At 46.3% G+C, this 26630-nt stretch overlaps 1 protein-coding gene across 1 annotated transcript; it reads right to left on the bottom strand.

Annotated features, from left to right (window-relative positions):
* Positions 1–3606: 3606 nt before the first annotated feature.
* On the bottom strand, positions 3607–26410 carry LOC106594165 (vimentin). The gene is made up of 9 exons (XM_045714363.2): positions 25762–26410; positions 25242–25302; positions 15166–15261; positions 13504–13668; positions 9857–9982; positions 9380–9600; positions 5295–5338; positions 4988–5073; positions 3607–3791 (listed from the first exon to the last, which is right to left on the bottom strand). The coding sequence occupies exons 1-9, from the start codon at positions 26307–26309 to the stop codon at positions 3741–3743; spliced, it is 1398 nt and encodes a 465-aa protein (XP_045570319.1). The 5' UTR covers positions 26310–26410; the 3' UTR covers positions 3607–3740.
* Positions 26411–26630: the final 220 nt, after the last annotated feature.

The raw sequence follows: 26630 nt of genomic DNA, 5'->3' as shown, positions 1-26630 counted from the left end.
GGGAATAGGGCTCTGGTCTATAGTAGTGTACTATATAGGGAATAGGGACCTGGTCTATAGTAGTGCACTATATAGGGAATAGGGCCCTGGTCTATAGTAGTGCACTATATAGGGAATAGGGCTCTGGTCTATAGTAGTACCACTATATAGGGAATAGGGCCCTGGTCTATAGTAGTGTACTATATAGGGAATAGGGCTCTGGTCTATAGTAGTGCACTATATAGGGAATAGGGCCCTGGTCTATAGTAGTGTACTATATAGGGAATAGGGCCCTGGTCTATAGTAGTGCACTATATAGGGAATAGGGCTCTGGTCTATAGTAGTGCACTATATAGGGAATAGGGCTCTGGTCTATAGTAGTGCACTATATAGGGAATAGGGCCCTGGTCTATAGTAGTACCACTATATAGGGAATAGGGCCCTGGTCTATAGTAGTGTACTATATAGGGAATAGAGCTCTGGTCTATAGTAGTGCACTATATAGGGAATAGGGCCCTGGTCTATAGTAGTGTACTATATAGGGAATAGGGCCCTGGTCTATAGTAGTGCACTATATAGGGAATAGGGCCCTGGTCTATAGTAGTGCACTATATAGGGAATAGGGCTCTGGTCTATAGTAGTGCACTATATAGGGAATAGGGCTCTGGTCTATAGTAGTGTACTATATAGGGAATAGGGCCCTGGTCTATAGTAGTGCACTATATAGGGAATAGGGCCCTGGTCTATAGTAGTGCACTATATAGGGAATAGGGCTCTGGTCTATAGTAGTACCACTATATAGGGAATAGGGCCCTGGTCTATAGTAGTGTACTATATAGGGAATAGGGTGCCATTCTGACCCTACAAGTATTCAGGATGAGGAAAACCTATAAGGGCTGATCCTGGACCTGTTAAATATCTGGCTGACATGGTAACTATCATCAGATAAGTGTTGTTATGGAGACAGCAGGAGTAACCATCATGAGCTGACTGTCCCATTGTTGTTGTGTGTTTATCACATACAACACTCTTCTTAAATCTATTTCCTGTTTATCACATACAACACTCTTCTTAAATCTATTTCCTGTTTATCACATGCAACACTCTTCTTAAATCTATTTCCTGTTTATCACATACAACACTCTTCTTAAATCTATTTCCTGTTTATCACATACAACACTCTTCTTAAATCTATTTCCTGTTTATCACATACAACACTCTTCTTAAATCTATTTCCTGTTTATCACATACAACACTCTTCTTAAATCTATTTCCTGTTTATCACATACAACACTCTTCTTAAATCTATTTCCTGTTTATCACATACAACACTCTTCTTAAATCTATTTCCTGTTTATCACATACAACACTCTTCTTAAATCTATTTCCTGTTTATCACATACAACACTCTTCTTAAATCTATTTCCTGTTTATCACATACAACACTCTTCTTAAATCTATTTCCTGTTTATCACATACAACACTCTTCTTAAATCTATTTCCTGTTTATCACATGCAACACACTTCTTAAATCTATTTCCTGTTTATCACATACAACACTCTTCTTAAATCTATTTCCTGTTTATCACATACAACACTCTTCTTAAATCTATTTCCTGTTTATCACATGCAACACTCTTCTTAAATCTATTTCCTGTTTATCACATGCAACACACTTCTTAAATCTATTTCCTGTTTATCACATACAACACTCTTCTTAAATCTATTTCCTGTTTATCACATACAACACTCTTCTTAAATCTATTTCCTGTTTATCACATACAACACTCTTCTTAAATCTATTTCCTGTTTATCACATGCAACACTCTTCTTAAATCTATTTCCTGTTTATCACATACAACACTCTTCTTAAATCTATTTCCTGTTTATCACATACAACACTCTTCTTAAATCTATTTCCTGTTTATCACATACAACACTCTTCTTAAATCTATTTCCTGTTTATCACATACAACACTCTTCTTAAATCTATTTCCTGTTTATCACATACAACACTCTTCTTAAATCTATTTCCTGTTTATCACATACAACACTCTTCTTAAATCTATTTCCTGTTTATCACATACAACACTCTTCTTAAATCTATTTCCTGTTTATCACATACAACACTCTTCTTAAATCTATTTCCTGTTTATCACATACAACACTCTTCTTAAATCTATTTCCTGTTTATCACATACAACACTCTTCTTAAATCTATTTCCTGTTTATCACATACAACACACTTCTTAAATCTATTTCCTGTTTATCACATACAACACTCTTCTTAAATCTATTTCCTGTTTATCACATACAACACTCTTCTTAAATCTATTTCCTGTTTATCACATACAACACTCTTCTTAAATCTATTTCCTGTTTATCACATACAACACTCTTCTTAAATCTATTTCCTGTTTATCACATACAACACTCTTCTTAAATCTATTTCCTGTTTATCACATGCAACACACTTCTTAAATCTATTTCCTGTTTATCACATGCAACACACTTCTTAAATCTATTTCCTGTTTTAGTTCCTCTATTATAATCACAATGTTAAAATATGAAAATACATTTAGAGGACGCAGTAGTTTGAGCCCAAAAATAGTTACAACATTGGTGTTATAATTCTGCTTTAATTAATACCCTCCACTCTCTCATCAGGAAAACTGCCTGGAAGTCCAGAATTTCCATTCTCATTAGGGGGAACAATCAGCAAGAACTAGGTCAGCTCAACAGTAGAGTTACTGTACGTTTCAGAGAACTGCAAATGGTGGCCTTATGGCACAAAGGAAATGAAGAGGATTTTAGTACGTCGAATAACTTCCCTGAGACCGAGGATGTCTTTCTACCAGTTTTTTTTTATTTTTTTTTTTTTAGATGAAGACAGTGTTTAATGTGTTGCTCTTCCGCTAGACTGACAGATGCATAACAGGCCGTGAAGGACAGGCAAGCTGGTTCATTCAGACAAATAATAATATTGTATCTGGTAACATTGACTGTTTTTTTTTCAGAGTTTACAAAATATTACTGTGACGACGAATGTAATGTTTCTGCCTACTCTAGAGTCTCTGTATTCCCACAACAGGTGGAACATTCTAGCAGGCTCACACAGTAACAAGACACTTGAAGCAGGCTTGGCTGGGTGTTTTCTGTGGGTAGGTGGTCCTGTCTGGGTGTTTGCTGTGGGTAGGTAGTCCTGTCTGGGTGTTTTCTGTGGGTAGGTAGTCCTGTCTGGGTGTTTGCTGTGGGTAGGTAGTCCTGTCTGGGTGTTTTCTGTGGGTAGGTAGCCCTGTCTGGGTGTTTGCTGTGGGTAGGTAGCCCTGGCTGGGTGTTTGCTGTGGGTAGGTAGCCCTGGCTGGGTGTTTGCTGTGGGTAGGTAGTCCTGTCTGGGTGTTTGCTGTGGGTAGGTAGTCCTGTCTGGGTGTTTTCTGTGGGTAGGTAGTCCTGTCTGGGTGTTTTCTGTGGGTAGGTAGCCCTGTCTGGGTGTTTGCTGTGGGTAGGTAGCCCTGGCTGGGTGTTTGCTGTGGGTAGGTAGCCCTGGCTGGGTGTTTGCTGTGGGTAGGTAGCCCTGGCTGGGTGTTTGCTGTGGGTAGGTAGTCCTGTCTGGGTGTTTGCTGTGGGTAGGTAGGTCCAGAAACATAATCCAGATATATAACAAACAGATATATTGTTTATGGCTGTGGGTTATAGAAATAGAATCTAGATAAAAATATCATCTATGTTTTTCTGTGTTGTAGAAGGCTGGTTTCCTGTTCCTAGTTGAAGACATCAATGGGGTCATCATGATTCATGGACTCATTGATCACCTGTCGGGGAGGGACAGAGAGGAAACAGTTAGCACCTGGTCAGAGTCATTGATCACCTGTTGGGGAGGGACAGAGAGGAAACAGATAAACACCTGGTCACAAGTGGACTCTGTGGCTCAGTCAGAGCATTACACCGAGGGTCTTGGGTTCCATTCCGTTATATGCATGACTCTTAATGGCTTGGATGAAAGCATCTGCTAAATGGGATACTGTTAGGCTACGTAGCCTTGTTCACGGTGTCCAACCCCTCTACCCAGAGTGTTAGGCTACGTAGCCCAGAGTGTTAGGCTACGTAGCCCAGAGTGTTAGGCTACGTAGCCCAGAGTGTTAGGCTACGTAGCCCAGAGTGTTAGGCTACGTAGCCCAGAGTGTTAGGCTACGTAACCCAGAGTGTTAGGCTACGTAGCCCAGAGTGTTAGGCTACGTAACCCAGAGTGTTAGGCTACGTAACCCAGAGTGTTAGGCTACGTAGCCCAGAGTGTTAGGCTACGTAGGCGTGTTCAAGGTGTCCAACCATTCTGCGTGAAACGTGCTTTGATGATTAAATCCAAAAAGTCAGATTTAATTGTAATTAAAAAAAAAAAAAATTTAAGCTCTGTTGACAGAGTGCCACATTCTACCAGCGACTTTGATGATTGTACATGTGGTGTTCATCTGTAAAGTTATTTGTGCGTGTCGTAAAAATCTACATTACTGTACATGAACACGACACCAGCTGAATTACATGTGAAAGGTTCCGCTCACTGCACCGTTGACGTAACACAGAGAAAAGCTTGTTTTTCGGATAAATCTTTTGGAAAAATTACAGGAATTTATATGATAAGCGTATAATAAAATATGAAAAATACTACATGTCCTGTCTCAAAATCTATATCCAGCTTAGCCTCTATAGCCTTAATTCTCTCACAGCATCCAGCCTAGTTGACACAATGCTATTTTCTGGCCTCCATTTGATTTAGTCACCCTAGTCTTGGCCATCCTTACAAGGGTAGAAACTCCCAAGAACATTTGAATGGATAATGATAGAGATGTAGTTTGGACCATTGATCCATCCCCGGTCTGTGTGTCTAAAATGGAGGCTCAGAGTTACAGACCAATCAACCCAGAGAATCGGTGTGTCTCAGGTGGTTGTGGGTTTCGATTGTCACGGGCCGCCAGAACCAAAAGCTTTCAGAAGATGGACGAGCTGACCGTACCTGTCCATCTCTGGTCTCGATCGTCTTGATCAGAACCTTTTTGGACATCGTGGTTTCAACCGTGGGTCTGGAATCCATCATGGTTTCTATAGCGACAGATGACAATGAAGAGAGGAGTTTTTCAGCATATTATTGATTATTGATACAGCATATCATTGATTATTGATACAGCATATTAATGATACAGCATATTAATGATACAGCATATGATTGATTATTGATACAGCATATGATTGATTATTGATACAGCATGTTATGAAGTGATTTCTAATCGTTGGTGAGCGAGTATCTACGGAACAGGACCCACCTCTCAGGTTTAGGGAGGAGAAGTTTGGCAACGGAGAGGTGATTCTGAAATGAGAGGAAGAACATGGAACCTTTGAGTCAATCAGTATTCTTCATCATCACCATCACCACCATCACCACCACAATCACCACCATCACCACCATCACCACCACCATCATCACCATCACCACCACCATCACCACCATCACCACCATCACCACCATCACCACCATCATCACCATCACAATCACCACCACCATGATCACCACCATCACCACCATCACCACCATCACCACCACCACCACCATCACCACCACCATCACCACCATCACCACCATCACCACCATCACCACCATCACCACCACCATCACCACCATCACCACCACCACCACCACCACCACCATCACCACCATCACCACCATCACCACCATCACCACCACCACCACCATCACCACCACCACCACCATCACCACCACCACCACCATCACCACCACCACCACCATCACCATCACCACCATCACCATCACCACCATCACCACCACCATGATCACCATCACCACCATCATCACCATCACTACCAACACCATCACCACCACCACCATCACCATCACCACCATCACCATCACCACCATCACCACCACCATGATCACCATCACCACCATCATCACCATCACTACCAACACCATCACCACCATCACCACCACCATGATCACCATCACAATCACCACCATCATCACCACCACCACCATCATCATCATCACCACCATCATCACCACCATCATCATCATCACCACCATCATCACCACCATCATCACCATCATCACCATCACTACCACCATCATCATCACCACCAACACCATCATCATCACCCTCATCACCATCATCACCACCATCATCATCACCACCACCATCACCACCACCATCATCACCACCACCATCACCACCACCATCATCACCACCACCATCACCACCACCATCATCACCACCACCATCACCACCACTCGTAAAACTGACTATCCTACCGATCCTTGACTTTGTCATACTCAGCAAATTGGATGCAGTCTATCACAGTGCCATCCGTTTTGTCACCAAAGCCCCATATACTACCCACCACTGCGACCTGTACGCTCTCGTTGGCTGGCCTTCGCTTCATATTCATCGCCAAACCCACTGGCTCCAGGTCATCTATAAGTCTCTGCTAGGTAAAGTCCCCCCTTATCTCAGCTCGCTGGTCACCATAGCAGCACCCACCTGTAGCACGCGCTCCAGCAGGTATATCTCACTGGTTACCCCCAAAGCCAACACCTTCTTTGGTTGCCTTTCCTTCCAGTTCTCTGCTGCCAATGACTGGAACGAACTACAAAAATTGCTGAAGCTGGAGACTCATATCTCCCTCACTAACTTTGAGCACCAGCTGTCAGAGCAGCTCACAGATCACTGCACCTGTACATAGCCCATCAGTAAACAGCCCATCCAACTACCTCATCCCCACATCCCCTTTACTCCCCAGTATCTCTACTTGCACATTCATCTTCTGCACATCTATCACTCCAGTGTTTAATTGCTAAATTGTAATTATTTCGCCACCATGGCCTGTTTATTGCCTTACCGCCCTTATCTTACTTCATTTGAACACACTGTATATAGATTTTTCTACTGTATTATTGATTGTATGTTTGTTTTACTCCATGTGTAACTCTGTGTTGTTGTTTGTGACGAACTGCTTTGCTTTATCTTGGCCAGGTCGCAATTGTGATTGAGAACTTGTTCTCAACTAGACACCTGGTTAAATAAAGGTGAAATAAAAAAATCTAAAGAATCACCATCATAACCATCATCATCATCACCATCAACGTCACCTGCTCTCCTCTCCCCTCCAGTAGTTTCCTGTAGGTAGCTATCTCTCCTCTCCCCTCCAGTAGTTTCCTGTAGGTAGCTATCTCTCCTCTCCCCTCCAGTAGTTTCCTGTAGGTAGCTATCTCTCCTCTCCCCTCCAGTAGTTTCCTGTAGGTAGCTATCTCTCCTCTCCCCTCCAGTAGTTTCCTGTAGGTAGCTATCTCTCCTCTCCCCTCCAGTAGTTTCCTGTAGGTAGCTATCTCTCCTCTCCCCTCCAGTAGTTTCCTGTAGGTAGCTATCTCTCCTCTCCCCTCCAGTAGTTTCCTGTAGGTAGCTATCTCTCCTCTCCCCTCCAGTAGTTTCCTGTAGGTAGCTATCTCTCCTCTCCCCTCCAGTAGTTTCCTGTAGGTAGCTATCTCTCCTCTCCCCTCCAGTAGTTTCCTGTAGGTAGCTATCTCTCCTCTCCCCTCCAGTAGTTTCCTGTAGGTAGCTATCTCTCCTCTCCCCTCCAGTAGTTTCCTGTAGGTAGCTATCTCTCCTCTCCCCTCCAGTAGTTTCCTGTAGGTAGCTATCTCTCCTCTCCCCTCCAGTAGTTTCCTGTAGGTAGCTATCTCTCCTCTCCCCTCCAGTAGTTTCCTGTAGGTAGCTATCTCTCCTCTCCCCTCCAGTAGTTTCCTGTAGGTAGCTATCTCTCCTCTCCCCTCCAGTAGTTTCCTGTAGGTAGCTATCTCTCCTCTCCCCTCCAGTAGTTTCCTGTAGGTAGCTATCTCTCCTCTCCCCTCCAGTAGTTTCCTGTAGGTAGCTATCTCTCCTCTCCCCTCCAGTAGTTTCCTGTAGGTAGCTATCTCTCCTCTCCCCTCCTGTAGTTTCCTGTAGGTAGCTATCTCTCCTCTCCCCTCCTGTAGTTTCCTGTAGGTAGCTATCTCTCCTCTCCCCTCCAGTAGTTTCCTGTAGGTAGCTATCTCTCCTCTCCCCTCCAGTAGTTTCCTGTAGGTAGCTATCTCTCCTCTCCCCTCCTGTAGTTTCCTGTAGGTAGCTATCTCTCCTCTCCCCTCCAGTAGTTTCCTGTAGGTAGCTATCTCTCCTCTCCCCTCCTGTAGTTTCCTGTAGGTAGCTATCTCTCCTCTCCCCTCCTGTAGTTTCCTGTAGGTAGCTATCTCTCCTCTCCCCTCCAGTAGTTTCCTGTAGGTAGCTATCTCTCCTCTCCCCTCCAGTAGTTTCCTGTAGGTAGCTATCTCTCCTCTCCCCTCCAGTAGTTTCCTGTAGGTAGCTATCTCTCCTCTCCCCTCCTGTAGTTTCCTGTAGGTAGCTATCTCTCCTCTCCCCTCCAGTAGTTTCCTGTAGGTAGCTATCTCTCCTCTCCCCTCCAGTAGTTTCCTGTAGGTAGCTATCTCTCCTCTCCCCTCCAGTAGTTTCCTGTAGGTAGCTATCTCTCCTCTCCCCTCCTGTAGTTTCCTGTAGGTAGCTATCTCTCCTCTCCCCTCCAGTAGTTTCCTGTAGGTAGCTATCTCTCCTCTCCCCTCCAGTAGTTTCCTGTAGGTAGCTATCTCTCCTCTCCCCTCCAGTAGTTTCCTGTAGGTAGCTATCTCTCCTCTCCCTCCAGTAGTTTCCTGTAGGTAGCTATCTCTCCTCTCCCCTCCTGTAGTTTCCTGTAGGTAGCTATCTCTCCTCTCCCCTCCAGTAGTTTCCTGTAGGTAGCTATCTCTCCTCTCCCCTCCAGTAGTTTCCTGTAGGTAGCTATCTCTCCTCTCCCCTCCAGTAGTTTCCTGTAGGTAGCTATCTCTCCTCTCCCCTCCAGTAGTTTCCTGTAGGTAGCTATCTCTCCTCTCCCCTCCAGTAGTTTCCTGTAGGTAGCTATCTCTCCTCTCCCCTCCAGTAGTTTCCTGTAGGTAGCTATCTCTCCTCTCCCCTCCAGTAGTTTCCTGTAGGTAGCTATCTCTCCTCTCCCCTCCAGTAGTTTCCTGTAGGTAGCTATCTCTCCTCTCCCCTCCAGTAGTTTCCTGTAGGTAGCTATCTCTCCTCTCCCCTCCAGTAGTTTCCTGTAGGTAGCTATCTCTCCTCTCCCCTCCAGTAGTTTCCTGTAGGTAGCTATCTCTCCTCTCCCCTCCTGTAGTTTCCTGTAGGTAGCTATCTCTCCTCTCCCCTCCTGTAGTTTCCTGTAGGTAGCTATCTCTCCTCTCCCCTCCTGTAGTTTCCTGTAGGTAGCTATCTCTCCTCTCCCCTCCTGTAGTTTCCTGTAGGTAGCTATCTCTATGTCCAGGACCATTTACCTGCTCTCTTCTCCCTCCAGTAGTTTCCTGTAGGTAGCTATCTCTATGTCCAGTGCCATCTTGACATTGAGGAGATCCTGGTATTCTCTGAGGTGTCTGGCCATCTCGTCCTTCATGGTCCTAATGTCCTCCTCCATACCACTGATGTTGTCCTGGTAACCAGACGACTCCATACTGAAGTTCTCCTCCATCTCCCTCATCTGGCGCTCCATAGACTCATTCTGAGAGGAGGAGAGGGGAGAGAGAGAGAGGAGAGGGGATAGACACAGGGGGAGAGGGAGAGAGAGAGAGGAGAAGGGATAGACAGAGGGGGAGAGAGAGGGGATAGACAGAGGGGGAGAGAGAGAGAGAGAGAGAGAGGGAGGGAGGGGGAGGAGAACGAGCAGGTAGAGGGAGAGCAAGCGAGTGCCATCACTCAAACAGAAAATGCTGACTCACTAGACAGATTCCGCTTAGTGTGACAGGTGTTGTACTCACGCTTCCCTTCAGGGCATCGATCTCACAGGTGAGTGCCTGCACCTGGCGTCTGTAGTCATTAACCTCTTGCTTAGCAATCCGTAGAGACTCGTTGTTACGGGCTGCAGAGTCAGTCAGGTCAGCAAACTGCAGACAGGAGAGATAGACCTGAGACTGTCAATAGGCATATCGTAACACTGTACAGGAGAGATAGACCTGAGACTGTCAATAGGCATATCTTAACACTGTACAGGAGAGATAGACCTGAGACTGTCAATAGGCATATCTTAACACTGTACAGGAGAGATAGACCTGAGACTATGAATAGGCATATCTTAACACTGTACAGGAGAAAGACTTCAGGAGACAGTAGAGGGAGGAAGTCCCCATCCACATCGACAGGGCCGCAGTGGAGAAGGACAAAAGCTTAAAGTTTCTCGGCATACACATCACTGACGATCTGAAATGGTCCACCCACACAGACAGCGTGGTGAAGAAGGAGCAACAGCGCCTCTTCAACCTCAGGAGGCTGAAGAAATTTGTCTTGGCACCTAAAACCCTCAAACTTGAACAGATGCACAATTGAGAGCATCCTGTCAGGCTGTATAACCGCCTGGTACGGCAACTGCACCGCCCACAACCGCAGGGCTCTCCAGAGGGTGGTGCGGTCTGCCCAACGCATCACCGGGGGCGAACTACCTGCCCTCCAGGACACCTACAACACCCGATGTCACAGGAAGGCAAAAAGATCAAGGACAATAACCACCCAACAGTAACTCCTGCAGGGTGTAGGGTGTAGACAGTAACTCCTGCAGGGTGTAGGGTGTAGACAGTAACTCCTGCAGGGTGTAGGGTGTAGACAGTAACTCCTGCAGGGTGTAGGGTGTAGACAGTAACTACTGCAGGGTGTAGGGTGTAGACAGTAACTCCTGCAGGGTGTAGGGTGTAGACAGTAACTCCTGCAGGGTGTAGGGTGTAGACAGTAACTCCTGCAGGGTGTAGACAGTAGGGTGCAGACAGTAACTCCTGCAGGGTGTAGGGTGTAGACAGTAACTCCTGCAGGGTGGTGGGTGCAGACAGTAACTCCTGCAGGGTGTAGGGTGTAGACAGTAACTCCTGCAGGGTGTAGGGTGTAGACAGTAACTCCTGCAGGGTGTAGGGTGCAGACAGTAACTCCTGCAGGGTGTAGGGTGTAGACAATAACTCCTGCAGGGTGTAGGGTATAGACAGTAACTCCTGCAGGGTGTAGACAGTAGGGTGCAGACAGTAACTCCTGCAGGGTGTAGGGTGTAGACAGTATCTCCTGCAGGGTGTAGGGTGTAGACAATAACTACTGCAGGGTGTAGGGTATAGACAGTAACTCCTGCAGGGTGTAGGGTGCAGACAGTAACTACTGCAGGGTGTAGGGTGTAGACAGTAACTCCTGCAGGGTGTAGGGTATAGACAGTAACTCCTGCAGGGTGTAGACAGTAGGGTGCAGACAGTAACTCCTGCAGGGTGTAGGGTGTAGACAGTATCTCCTGCAGGGTGTAGGGTGTAGACAATAACTACTGCAGGGTGTAGGGTGTAGACAGTAACTCCTGCAGGGTGTAGACAGTAGGGTGCAGACAGTAACTCCTGCAGGGTGTAGACAGTAGGGTGTAGACAGTAACTACTGCAGGGTGTAGGGTGTAGACAGTAACTCCTGCAGGGTGTAGGGTGTAGACAGTAGGGTGTAGACAGTAACTCCTGCAGGGTGTAGGGTGTAGACAGTAACTCCTGCAGGGTGTAGGGTGTAGACAGTAACTCCTGCAGGGTGTAGGGTGTAGACAGTAGGGTGTAGACAGTTTTTAAACATGACTTTTTTAAACAAACCTAAACCTATGCAACAAAAACCAATTAAAAACAGTACTGTAGCAGTGGGGTTTGTGCAGTAGACTCAATACATTATCACCGCATACTGGCCACGCTTGAATTGCCCTGCCAATGTTGTTCTTCTCAGACTATTTTGAAATTATATTTAAAAATTGTAGGTATATGATCACACTGATAATAGCTAATTTGTTAAATGACTTGTGAGGCACAGCTTAGTGAGCGTAGGAATTACTGGACAGATGGCCTGCATCTGGTCAGTCTGAGGGGAGGGAGAGAACAGCTATCTCGCCCAACTCACCGTCCCTCCGCTGAGAAAAGGGGACAGTCTTCCAGCTAACGGCTAAACTCAAGTCACTCTGCATTATTTCATGCACCAATTCATGTTGTTACTCCGATGTCCAGTTAAAGTCCTCGATGTAAAGACAGACAAGCCGCCAGTAGTAGGGAGAACGTACATTGTCTGGCTTATAGAAGTGTTGAATAATACAAAGTGTTGACAGTGCTGAGTAACAAATTAAACATGAACTCACTCATATAAACAGCAGCTCTTTGCTGCATTCGTTGAGTCTCTCTCAAGTCATAGTTGTAAACGTTTTGAAATCTCTCAGTATGAATTTTGGTGTGTGTTCAAGGCTTCTTTTTCAGTCTATGGAGAGTGGGAAATTGCAGACCCGTGATCTGATCTGATTGGCCAGCGATAGGCCTATAGATGCACTTGATTGGCTCTCTGGGCCTGCCGGGTAGGTCGGAGTTCTACATCCAGACACATGAAATGATTCAAAATGGAAACACTTTGTCTTCCCAGCACTAGGGCTGCTGAATCAAGTGCACCTACATTCCGACACATGAAATGGGTTAAAATGGGTTAGGGGACTACTGCTGTAGGATATAGGGTCTAGGGTTAGGGGACTACTGCTGTAGGGTATAGGGTATAGGGTAAAGGTGTCACGGCTGTTCAAAGGATCGGACCAACGCGCAGAATGGTTGTAGTTCCACATATTTATTTATTCCTTGAAACGTTTGCAAGACACCAAAATACTTGTAAAAACAAAACAAACCGTGACGCAGAGAGAAACAAACACTACGTACTCAAAATTTAATCACCCACAAAACCCAGGAAGAAAAAACCCTACTTAAATATGATCTCCAATCAGAGGTAACGAGGACCAGCTGCCTCCAATTGGAGATCAACCCAAAAAACAACAACATAGAAATAGAAAAACTAGAACTTAAAACATAGAAATAGAAAACATAGAAAAACACAAAACACCCCTTGTCACCACTCTACTATAGAAAATGACCTCTTACAAGGGTCAGGACGTGACAATAGGGTATAAAGTGCAGACTACCTTAGACTTGTACCAGTCTACAGATTCCTGCAGGGTATAGGGTATAGGGTGTAGGCTGTAGAGTATAGGGTGTAGGGTGTAGGGTGTAGGGTATAGGGTGTAGGGTGTATGGTGTAGGCTGTAGGGTGTAGGGTGTAGGGTGTAGGGTGTAGGGTGTAGGGTGTAGGGTATAGGGTGTAGGGTGTAGGGTGTAGGGTGTAGGGTATAGGGTGTAGGGTGTAGGGTATAGGGTGTAGGGTGTAGGGTGTAGGGTATAGGGTGTAGGGTGTAGGGTGTAGGGTGTAGGGTATAGGGTATAGGGTGTAGGGTATAGGGTGTAGGGTATATGGTGTAGGGTATAGGGTGTAGGGTGTAGGGTGTAGGGTATAGGGTGTAGGGTATAGGGTGTAGGGTGTAGGGTATATGGTGTAGGGTATAGGGTATAGGGTATAGGGTATAGGGTGTAGGGTGTAGGGAACAGCCTACCTTAGACTTGTACCAATCGTCTGACTCCTGCATGTTCTTGGAGGCCAGGTTCTCGTACTGAGAGCGGACGTCCCTGAGAGCGCCAGTCAGGTCTGGCTTCACCACATCAATGTCCATCTGCACCTGCTGCGACACCTGCACCTGAGACTGCAGCTCCAACAGCTCCTACAGACAGGGGTCAGAGGTTAGAGAGGGGTCAGCACCTGAGACTGCAGCTCCAACAGCTCCTACAGACAGGGGTCAGAGGTTAGAGAGGGGTCAGCACCTGAGACTGCAGCTCCAACAGCTCCTACAGACAGGGGTCAGAGGTTAGAGAGGGGTCAGCACCTGAGACTGCAGCTCCAACAGCTCCTACAGACAGGGGTCAGAGGTTAGAGAGGGGTCAGCACCTGAGACTGCAGCTCCTACAAACAGGGGTCAGAGAGATCCTATGAATTAGGTTTGAAGAGTTAGCGAGGTAACTTCTGTTAACTCTGAGTTCATCTCGGGATTAGCCAGTCACACGAATGAGGCCCAGCTTTAAGCCAGGTACATTTCCATGGCAACAAATCCTTCAGAACGAACCTGCTCCAGGGCAGGCTAACTCACAGCTAACCTCACTTAACCTGAATGAAATGACTGAGCCGCGAGTTGAGGACCAATGAAATCAGATTCCCTCCTTCTTGGAAAGGTTGCGTCATCGTCCCCTTTATTTGAGGAAGACGACTAATGAAATATTTGACGAATTAAATGTGTGTAAAAAAAAAATGGTAATATTAAAATACCTACCACATTATATAGTAATGACAGAATGCGTTTGAAACTTCTGGAATTGTAAAACTTTTGTAATGACATAATAACATTTATTTAATCGATAGGAAAAGGTGCTTGAGCATTGATGAGGACACCAAAGACGGCATTAACGATAAGTTATAAAATAAAGACGGCATTAACGATAAGTCATAAAATAAAGATTATTAACGATAAGTCATAAAATAAAGACGTCATTTCTTAAAGCCTATTTCACACCATCCCTCTGGGGTCAGGGGTCAAAGAAGGGGGAGGGTGTGTGAGAGATAGTGTGTGGGTGTTTACATCCGTGTTGTTGTGTGTGTGGGTGTTTACATCCGTGTGTGTGTGTGTGTGTTTACATCCGTGTTGTTGTGTGTGTGTGTGTGTTTACATCCGTGTTGTTGTGTGTGTGTGTGTGTGTTTACATCCGTGTGTGTGTGTGTGTGTGTGTGTGTTTACATCCGTGTGTGTGTGTGTGTGTTTACATCCGTGTGTGTGTGTGTGTGTGTTTACATCCGTGTGTGTGTGTGTGTGTGTGTGTTTACATCCGTGTTGTTGTGTGTGTGTGTGTGTGTTTACATCCGTGTGTGTGTGTGTGTGTGTGTGTTTACATCCGTGTGTGTGTGTGTGTGTGTGTGTGTGTGTGTGTGTGTGTGTGTTTACATCCGTGTGTGTGTGTGTGTGTGTGTGTGTGTGTGTGTGTGTGTGTGTGTGTGTGTGTGTGTGTGTGTGTGTTTACATCCGTGTGTGTGTGTGCGTGTGTGTGTGTGTGTGTGTGTGTGTGTGTGTGTGTGTGTGTGTGTGTGTGTGTGTGTGTGTGTGTGTGTGTGTGTGTGTGTGTGTGTGTGTGTGTGTGTGTGTGTGTGTGTGTGTGTGTGTGTGTGTTCTGACCTCATCGTGTAGTTTCTTCATGAAGTTGATCTCCTCCTGAAGCGATTCCACCTTCCTCTCCAGGTCCAGACGAGACAGAGCTGCGTTGTCCACATCCTGAATACAACATGACGAACAGGGATAACCACACACACACATTTTCTTCATAGGTCAAGACAGAAATGTCCTCATGAAACTAATTATTTCTCTCTCGCCTCTCTTTCTGTAACTTACCGAGAGACTACCAGAGCCAGACGGGTCACATTGTGTTTCGCTCTGATAACCCTGGCTGGTCCCCCACCCATCCCTCCCTCCCTCCCTCCATCCCACCCTCCATCCCTCCCTCCATCCATCCCTCCCTCCCTCCCTCCATCCATCCCTCCCACCCACCCTCCCTCCCTCCCTCCCTCCCTCCCTCCCTCCCTCCCTCCCTCCCTCCCTCCCCCCCTTCCCTCCATCCATCCCTCCATCCATCCCACCCTCCCTCCCTCCCTCCCTCCCTCCCTCCCTCCCTCCCTCCCTCCCTCCCTCCCTCCCTCCCTCCACCAGACAGAACTCCATTGCCCTGCTATCCTCCCCTCTGCTCCATCTGTCTCCTAAAGCAGCCAAAATACTTCTCCCACTGCTGCCAAAATAGAGGCCTGGTCAGCCAGCCGTACTGACAGAGTCTCCAACAGCAGCCAAAAGACTTCTCCCACTGCTGCCAAAATAGAGGCCTGGTCAGCCAGCCGTACTGACAGAGTCTCCTACAGAAGCCAACAGCCAGTCACCTAGAGCCAGCCATCTCTACAGCAGGCTGAGGGCCTGAGCCAGGTCTGCCGTGGTAGACCCCCATGATAAATATATGGGTGGTATGGATCAGAAGCTCTGCAGCAGCCAGCCATCTCTACAGCAGGCTGAGGGCCTAAGCCAGGTCTGCCGTGGTAGACCCCCATGATAAATATATGCTGCAGCAGCCAGCCATCTCTACAGCAGGCTGAGGGCCTGAGCCAGGTCTGCCGTGGTAGACCCCCATGATAAATATATGGGTGGTATGGATCAGAAGCTCTGCAGCAGCCAGCCATCTCTACAGCAGGTCTGGATGGATGGATGGATGGATGGCTGACAGAGCAGGACCTGGCTTGTGGGGTCCACCCGGAGATCGGGTCCCCCAGATAGCATATGAACAAAATGTTTAGAATGACAGTAAATTAGCTTTTAAAACAGCGTGAACAGTTTTCTCTCAGCCTCATTGGTAAAATGTGTAGACTGGCAGGAAGTTAGCTCAGGGAATCTGGAATGTCGGGATAATCCTTGTCCGGCAGAAACATTTATTTTTATGGATTTTGATGCATTATTTGAACTTAAAATGTACATTCAGGCAAATTTTATAAGAGAAAAGATTTGTTTTGGGGAATTTTCTAAATACTTTCAATATTACTCATTTCTATGTCTGGAAATGCCCGGAGCAAAGGATCCCAATTTCAAACTCTCCCAAATAGTTTGTAAAAAATAAAATAAAAAACGGCCAATAATGGATATTAATGATCGTATGTAGTTTCTTGCAATAGCCCTCTGACTTTAAATAACATTTTGTTCAAATGTTGATTCCTAAAAGATGTGTCCGGAGATTTGATCAACCGTCAGATTTGTCTAAAATCCTAAATTAATCAGGAATGAGCAAGGCCACCTATACTATAAGGACCCCCTTATGTCCTCATTACATCTAGTGCAACAAGACCATTCATGGTCTGGAACGTTCTCTACTGATGACAGATTTAAACAAACAAAATTGGAATCACCATGGTTACAACCATGAACCGTCACCTGCCTGATAGATTAAAATAGAACATTAACATTTAATTTGGAGTCATAAAGCACCTGAGGAGAAACTGCAATGCTACTGTCTATACCAGCTGAATGAGGAAGAACAATTACGTTCTTGTCAACTCCGTCACTGATGGTTAAGATTGTTCTTAAGATCGTTTCTCTGGTCAGTATTCTGAAAAAATATATTACAATCACTGTTCTGCTTAAACAATGGCAGTATTTGCTGTGCTGGACCTAAGGGATAATGTTTGCATTATAAATGTTGATTGATGTTCTAAATCTAGCAAAACATGTCAAAATGCAAACGTTAATGAAATTAGCCCTGGAGCATCCAATAGTGTTATAAATCAGTCCCCTCCTGTACTTCCTGTTCACTCATGACTGCACGGCCCGGCACGACTCCAACACCATCATTACATTTGCAGATGACACAACGGTGGTAGGCCTGATCACCGACAACGATGAGACAGCCTATAGGGAGGAGGTCAGAGACCTGGCCGTGTAGTGCCAGGACAACAACCTCTCCCTCAACGTGATCAAGACAAAGGAGATGATTGTGGACTACAGGGAAAAGAGGACTGAGCACGCCCCCATTCTCATTGACGGGGCTGTAGTGGAGCAGGTTGAGAGCTTCAAGTTCCTTGGTGTCCACATCATCAACAAACAAACATGGTCCAAGCACACCAAGACAGTCGTGAAGAGGGCACGACAAAACCTATTCCCCCTCAGGAGACTGAAAAGATTTGGCATGGGTCCTCAGATCCTCAAAAAGTTTTACAGATGCACCATCGAGAGCATTCTGACTGGTTGCATCACTGCCTGGTACGGCAACTGTTCCGGCTCCGACCACAAGGCACTACAGAGGGTAGCGCGAACGGCCCAGTACATCACCGGGGACAAGCTTCCTGACATCCAGGACCTCTATACCAGGCGGTGTCAGAGGAAGGCCATGAAAATTGTCTAAGACTCCAGCCACCCTAGTCATAGACTGTTCTCTCTGCTACCGCACGGCAAGCGGTACCGGAGCGCCAAGTCTAGGTCCAAGAGGCTTCTAAACAGCTTCTACCCCCAAGCCATAAGACTCCTGAACATCTAGTTAAATGGCTACCCAGACTATTTGCATTGCCCCCCCCCCCCTCTCCACACCACTGCTACTCTCTGTTGTCATCTATGCATAGTCACTTTAATTAACTCAACCTACATGTACATACTACCTCAACTAACCGGTACCCCCTGTATATAGCCTCCACATTGACTCTGTACCGGTACCCCCTGTATATAGCCTCCACATTGACTCTGTACCGGTACCCCCTGTATATAGCCTCCACATTGACTCTGTACCGGTACCCCCTGTATATAGCCTCCACATTGACTCTGTACCGTAATACCCTGTATATAGCCTCCACATTGTCTCTGTACCGGTACCCCCTGTATATAGCCTCCACATTGACTCTGTACTGGTACCCCCTGTATATAGCCTCCACATTGACTCTGTACCGGTACCCCCTGTATATAGCCTCCACATTGACTCTGTACTGGTACCCCCTGTATATAGCCTCCACATTGACTCTGTACCGGTACCCCCTGTATATAGCCTCCACATTGACTCTGTACCGGTGCCCCCTGTATATAGCCTCCACATTGACTCTGTACCGGTACCCCCTGTATATAGCCTCCACATTGACTCTGTACCGGTACCCCCTGTATATAGCCTCCACATTGACTCTGTACCGGTACCCCCTGTATATAGCCTCCACATTGACTCTGTACCGGCACCCCCCTGTATATAGCCTCCACATTGACTCTGTACCGGTACCCCCTGTATATAGCCTCCACATTGACTCTGTACCGGTACCCCCTGTATATAGCCTCCACATTGACTCTGTACCGGTGCCCCCTGTATATAGCCTCCACATTGACTCTGTACCGGTACCCCCTGTATATAGCCTCCACATTGACTCTGTACCGGTACCCCCTGTATATAGCCTCCACATTGACTCTGTACTGGTACCCCCCTGTATATAGCCTCCACATTGACTCTGTACCGGTACCCCCTGTATATAGCCTCCACATTGACTCTGTACCGGTACCCCCTGTATATAGCCTCCACATTGACTCTGTACCGGTACCCCCTGTATATAGCCTCCACATTGACTCTGTACCGGTACCCCCTGTATATAGCCTCCACATTGACTCTGTACTGGTACCCCCTGTATATAGCCTCCACATTGACTCTGTACCGGTACCCCCTGTATATAGCCTCCACATTGACTCTGTACTGGTACCCCCTGTATATAGCCTCCACATTGACTCTGTACTGGTACCCCTTGTATATAGCCTCCACATTGACTCTGTACCGGTACCCCCTGTATATAGCCTCCACATTGACTCTGTACCGGTACCCCCTGTATATAGCCTCCACATTGACTCTGTACCGGTACCCCCGGTATATAGCCTCCACATTGACTCTGTACCGGTACCCCCTGTATATAGCCTCCACATTGACTCTGTACTGGTACCCCCTGTATATAGCCTCCACATTGACTCTGTACCGGTACCCCCTGTATATAGCCTCCACATTGACTCTGTACCGGTACCCCCTGTATATAGCCTCCACATTGACTCTGTACCGGTACCCCCTGTATATAGTCTCCACATTGACTCTGTACCGGTACCCCCTGTATATAGCCTCCACATTGACTCTGTACCGGTACCCCCTGTATATAGCCTCCACATTGACTCTGTACCGGTACCCCCTGTATATAGCCTCCACATTGACTCTGTACCGGTACCCCCTGTATATAGCCTCCACATTGACTCTGTACCGGTACCCCCTGTATATAGCCTCCACATTGACTCTGTACCGGTACCCCCTGTATATAGCCTCCACATTGACTCTGTACCGGTGCCCCCTGTATATAGCCTCCACATTGACTCTGTACCGGTACCCCCTGTATATAGCCTCCACATTGACTCTGTATCGTAACACCCTGTATATAGCCTCCACATTGACTCTGTACCGGTACCCCCTGTATATAGCCTCCACATTGACTCTGTACCGGTACCCCCTGTATATAGCCTCCACATTGACTCTGTACCGGTACCCCCTGTATATAGCCTCCACATTGACTCTGTACCAGTACCCCCTGTATATAGCCTCCACATTGACTCTGTACTGGTACCCCCTGTATATAGCCTCCACATTGACTCTGTACCGGTACCCCCTGTATATAGCCTCCACATTGACTCTGTACTGGTACCCCCTGTATATAGCCTCCACATTGACTCTGTACCGGTACCCCCTGTATATAGCCTCCACATTGACTCTGTACCGGTACCCCCTGTATATAGCCTCCACATTGACTCTGTACTGGTACCCCCTGTATATAGCCTCCACATTGACTCTGTACTGGTACCCCCTGTATATAGCCTCCACATTGACTCTGTACCGGTACCCCCTGTATATAGCCTCCACATTGACTCTGTACCGGTACCCCCTGTATATAGCCTCCACATTGACTCTGTACCGGTACCCCCTGTATATAGCCTCCACATTGACTCTGTACCGGTACCCCCTGTATATAGCCTCCACATTGACTCTGTACTGGTACCCCCTGTATATAGCCTCCACATTGACTCTGTACCGTAACACCCTGTATATAGCCTCCACATTGACTCTGTACCGGTACCCCCCTGTATATAGCCTCCACATTGACTCTGTACCGGTACCCCCTGTATATAGCCTCCACATTGACTCTGTACCGTAACACCCTGTATATAGCCTCCTCATTGACTCTGTACTGGTACCCCCTGTATATAGCCTCCACATTGACTCTGTACCGTAACACCCTGTATATAGCCTCCACATTGACTCTGTACCGGTACCCCCTGTATATAGCCTCCACATTGACTCTGTACCGGTACCCCCTGTATATAGCCTCCACATTGACTCTGTACCGGTACCCCCTGTATATAGCCTCCACATTGACTCTGTACCGTAACACCCTGTATATAGCCTCCACATTGACTCTGTACCGGTACCCCCTGTATATAGCCTCCACATTGACTCTGTACTGGTACCCCCTGTATATAGCCTCCACATTGACTCTGTACCGTAACACCCTGTATATAGCCTCCACATTGACTCTGTACCGGTACCCCCTGTATATAGCCTCCACATTGACTCTGTACCGGTACCCCCTGTATATAGCCTCCACATTGACTCTGTACCGGTACCCCCTGTATATAGCCTCCACATTGACTCTGTACCGGTACACCCTGTATATAGCCTCCACATTGACTCTGTACCGGTACCCCCTGTATATAGCCTCCACATTGACTCTGTACTGGTACCCCCTGTATATAGCCTCCACATTGACTCTGTACCGTAACACCCTGTATATAGCCTCCACATTGACTCTGTACCGGTACCCCCTGTATATAGCCTCCACATTGACTCTGTACCGGTACACCCTGTATATAGCCTCCACATTGACTCTGTACCGGTACACCCTGTATATAGCCTCCACATTGACTCTGTACCGGTACCCCCTGTATATAGCCTCCACATTGACTCTGTACTGGTACCCCCTGTATATAGCCTCCACATTGACTCTGTACCGGTACACCCTGTATATAGCCTCCACATTGACTCTGTACCGGTACCCCCTGTATATAGCCTCCACATTGACTCTGTACCGGTACCCCCTGTATATAGCCTCCACATTGACTCTGTACCGGTACCCCCTGTATATAGCCTCCACATTGACTCTGTACCGGTACCCCCTGTATATAGCCTCCACATTGACTCTGTACCGGTACCCCCTGTATATAGCCTCCACATTGACTCTGTACCGGTACCCCCTGTATATAGCCTCCACATTGACTCTGTACCGGTACCCCCTGTATATAGCCTCCACATTGACTCTGTACCGGTACCCCCTGTATATAGCCTCCACATTGACTCTGTACCGGTACCCCCTGTATATAGCCTCCACATTGACTCTGTACCGGTACCCCCTGTATATAGCCTCCACATTGACTCTGTACCGGTACCCCCTGTATATAGCCTCCACATTGACTCTGTACCGGTACCCCCTGTATATAGCCTCCACATTGACTCTGTACCGGTACCCCCTGTATATAGCCTCCACATTGACTCTGTACCGGTACCCCCTGTATATAGCCTCCACATTGACTCTGTACCGGTACCCCCTGTATATAGCCTCCACATTGACTCTGTACCGGTACCCCCTGTATATAGCCTCCACATTGACTCTGTACCGGTACCCCCTGTATATAGCCTCCACATTGACTCTGTACCGGTACCCCCTGTATATAGCCTCCACATTGACTCTGTACCGGTACCCCCTGTATATAGCCTCCACATTGACTCTGTACCGGTACCCCCTGTATATAGCCTCCACATTGACTCTGTACCGGTACCCCCTGTATATAGCCTCCACATTGACTCTGTACCGGTACCCCTGTATATAGCCTCCACATTGACTCTGTACCGTAAAAACCCTGTATATAGCCTCCACATTGACTCTGTACCGGTACCCCCTGTATATAGCCTCCACATTGACTCTGTACCGGTGCCCCCTGTATATAGCCTCCACATTGACTCTGTACCGGTACCCCCTGTATATAGCCTCCACATTGACTCTGTACCGGTACCCCTGTATATAGCCTCCACATTGACTCTGTACCGGTACCCCCTGTATATAGCCTCCACATTGACTCTGTACCGGTACCCCTGTATATAGCCTCCACATTGACTCTGTACCGGTACCCCCTGTATATAGCCTCCACATTGACTCTGTACCGGTACCCCCTGTATATAGCCTCCACATTGACTCTGTACCGGTACCCCCTGTATATAGCCTCCACATTGACTCTGTACCGGTACCCCCTGTATATAGCCTCCACATTGACTCTGTACCGGTACCCCCTGTATATAGCCTCCACATTGACTCTGTACCGGTACCCCCTGTATATAGCCTCCACATTGACTCTGTACCGGTACCCCCTGTATATAGCCTCCACATTGACTCTGTACCGTAATACCCTGTATATAGCCTCCACATTGACTCTGTACCGTAATACCCTGTCTATAGCCTCCACATTGACTCTGTACCGGTACCCCCTGTCTATAGCCTCCACATTGACTCTGTACCGGTACCCCCTGTATATAGCCTCCACATTGACTCTGTACCGGTACCCCCTGTATATACTGTTATTTTTTAATGCTCCTCTTTAATTACTTGTTACTCTTATTCTTTTATCTCTTATTTCTTATCTGTATTTTTTTTAACTGCACTGTTGGTTAGGGGCTCGTAAGTAAACATTTCACTGTGAGGTCTACTACACCTGTTGTATTCGGCGCATGTGACAAATAAAATTTGATTCGAATTGAAAACAAAAATAAGTTTGCAGATTTGTATGACATATTTAAATAATCTGATGTTATAATTTAACCCATCATGTCCTTTTAATAGCCGTTTACTGCAGTGGGATAAATCCGGATCACACCGAGTGAATCTTGGTTATTCTTAAACACATCTACTTGGAAACAAATGTATACACATCACGCAGCTAGTTATGGGCTTAAAGATAGAAGACACCTGTACCATCTCAGATATAGAGATGAAATGTATAAAATGTTTAGTTTGCATCCCGATATTACACTTCATATACGTCACAGAAGACTGGAATATAACATAACCGCTTGACATAGAAACACTGGATTTTCCGCATTAAAAAAAAAAAAGGATTTTGTTTATGAATTATGAAAAATATTAAAATCCTCTAGAGTCTAAGCCCTGTCTAAGCCCAGTCTAAACCCTGTCTAAGCCCCGTCTAAACCCCGTCTAAACCCCGTCTAAGCCCAGTCTAAACCCCGTCTAAACCCTGTCTAAACCCTGTCTAAACCCTGTCTAAGCCCCGTCTAAGCCCCGTCTAAACCCCGTCTAAGCCCCGTCTAAGCCCCGTCTAAACCTCGTCTAATCCCTGTCTAAACCCTGTCTAAGCCCCGTCTAAGCCCCGTCTAAGCCCTGTCTAAGCCCCGTCTAAACCCTGTCTAAGCCCTGTCTAGGGCTCCAGAATGAATTATTGGATGAAACATTGAATTTGGCATTACCTCTATTAGCCACTAGCCAATAGAAACGCAATTAATAACAGGTTCACTACATGGAACAACAGATAGTCCAAACAATAAATCAAAAGGAAGTGTTTTCTGAAGTGTCTGTCCTCTATCTGAGAAATAAGTAAGATTAGGGAACTATTTCTATTTACATGTATTTATCTCCTTGTTTTAGGCACTAAACTATCTCCATAAATACTTCCATTCATTATTAAACTGGCACCGGCCCCCATCTTTAGTCTTGTGAGGCATCCTAGGGCAAAACGCAGAACACCACGTTCATGAGAGTCTCAGCTTTCAATAGAGTGGTTACAATTACATTCCACACGTGATGCCACTAGAGGGAGAATTGGTCATTTGACTGCATTTACATGGTGCGATTGCTGATATTTTGATGGACCAAAGTATAGATTATTTATATTATTTAACATGTTGTATTATTAAGACAAAATAATATCCCGTCTTTCAAAAATTCCTGATCTCTAAAACAGCATAGTTATCTCTCAGCCTCATGGCAATGGTATGTGTAATGTGTAAAATAGCATGAGGATGACCTATAAAACCGCACATTTTTCTCTCTGCCCATGAAAGAAAAATAATTATTTATTAAGCATGTTACTACTGCACTGTTGGAGCTGTTGGAGCTAAGAACACAAGCATTTCACTACGCCCACAACAACTGCTAAATATGTGACCAATAAAATGTGATTTTGATTTGATTCATAAAACGCTCCAAACCAACTCATATTACATCAGAATCTCATTCAGGTCTCTACACTCACAGAAACAAAAACTACCCCATTAATCTGTATTTGCATCTTTGTTTGTTGTTGTGAACAGCATTGCTCAAACAGGGATTTATGGAACAGTGTAAAACTAAAATCTAACATTGAGTGCAGAGACAGTATCCAGAATGAGTTTCTGATGTAATATATTATATATATATATTCGGAGCGTTTTAGAACATGTTTTTATAAACATTTTCATAATGCATATTGTAGTCAATGACAAGTGATGACTCTCTGTAATGAAACAAAATATTTAAAACGACAAGCACAGAAACAGTGAAAATAAGGCCACATGTTAAAACTGGGTGAACTTCCCCTTTAACTAAGATGTGCTGTAGTATGAATCTGTTTCCTACCCCTCTGAAGCTCTGCATGGTGCTCTCCGATTCCTCACGCTGCATCATCTCTTCCTGCAGTCTGGAAAGCACAACACCATACTGTTACTGAGCATAATATCTTGTGTTAGAGAGTCCTTTCAACACATCCAAGAACACTTTTAAAAGTGCATCAAAAGTGTGTAAAATCAGACCCCAATAAACGGGCATTTCAACAACCACTACTCATTCAGACGTTGGTCTCACTAACTCACTATGTGCTTGTCTGAGAATCGAATGAGGAGCACGCAATGAATGCATTATTGAAAATAAAGTCATTACTAGCGTAATGAACCACACCTAGACCCCTTATTAAATAATGTTGACTCTAGGTGACCCATTACTCAACAACTACCAGGGTAAACATGGACTATATTGGAATACGTGTCTTGTAGTGCCATCATTGAATAAAACGTTTCATCGTGTAGGATATATCATGGTGATGAATTTCTGCATAACTTTTCGGTAAACTATTCGGTAAACATGTAACTGATTGTCTTACTTCTCTCTGAGCCGGTCTACATCATCAGACAGATTGTCTCGGTGCACCTCCACTCGCGCCTTCTCGTTCGTCAGCTGGTCCACCTGTCGCCGCAGCTCGCGCATCTCGTCCTCGTACAGGTCCCCGATGCGGGATCGGGACGTGCCCTTCCCTCGTAGCTGCTCGAGCTCTGCCTGCAGGATCTTATTCTGCTGCTCGAGGAACCGGACCTTCTCGATATAGCTCGCGAAGCGGTCGTTGAGCGACTGCATCTGAGCCTTCTCGTTGGTCCGGTTAGTCTTGAACTCGGAGTTCACGGCGTCGGACAGAGAGAAGTTCAGGGTCTCGGAGGACAGCCGGGGCATCGGGGCGCTGCTGCGGAGCCGCTGGGTCCTGGTTGCGTAGACCCCCGGGGCGGCGGAGGACAGACCGAAAGAGACCCGAGAGGAGCGCACCGCCACCGGGTTGGAGTACAGCTGGCGGCTGGAGGAGTAGGAAGGGTGGCTCATGTTCCTTTCCCCGCCAAAATACTTCTTATAGGAGGACTGAGGACCACGGGCTGCTGTCATCCTGAGATGTGGAGCTAATTAGGTTACTAACTTTTAGTTCCTCTGGGTCTGGTTCCTGTCCGGTTCTGTTCTGTTCTGTTCTGTCTCTCTAGTCACAGCTATGGTTCAGCGGACATGGGAGGGATGTCACTGGGACCGTATGTATACCCCGGTCTTTATGCTAATGAGTTTGAGTGACAACAGGGAGTTTGAGTGACAGTTCGGACATCCTATCAAAAGGCTGATAAGACAGTTGGTGCACAGAGACATGAATAACTAGACTTCACTTTTCCCATAGGACAAGCTTCGTTTCTATTATACCTTCATCATTTGATCCATTAC

This window comes from Salmo salar, chromosome 03 (assembly GCF_965601325.2).
Source record: "Salmo salar chromosome 03, fSalSal1, whole genome shotgun sequence".
Classification (NCBI taxonomy): domain Eukaryota; kingdom Metazoa; phylum Chordata; class Actinopteri; order Salmoniformes; family Salmonidae; genus Salmo; species Salmo salar.
Note: the sequence above shows the minus strand (reverse complement) of the source record. Positions and strands in the feature narration are given on the sequence as shown.

Coding starts and splice junctions, on each gene's coding strand:
- LOC106594165 (XM_045714363.2), bottom strand. CDS start 26,309: ATGACAGCAGCCCGTGGTCCTCAGTCCTCCTATAAGAAGTATTTTGGC. Junction 15,262..25,241: donor CCATGCAGAGCTTCAGAGGG/GTAGGAAACAGA, acceptor TGTTGTATTCAG/GATGTGGACAACGCAGCTCT. Junction 9,601..9,856: donor TCGATGCCCTGAAGGGAAGC/GTGAGTACAACA, acceptor TCCTCCTCTCAG/AATGAGTCTATGGAGCGCCA.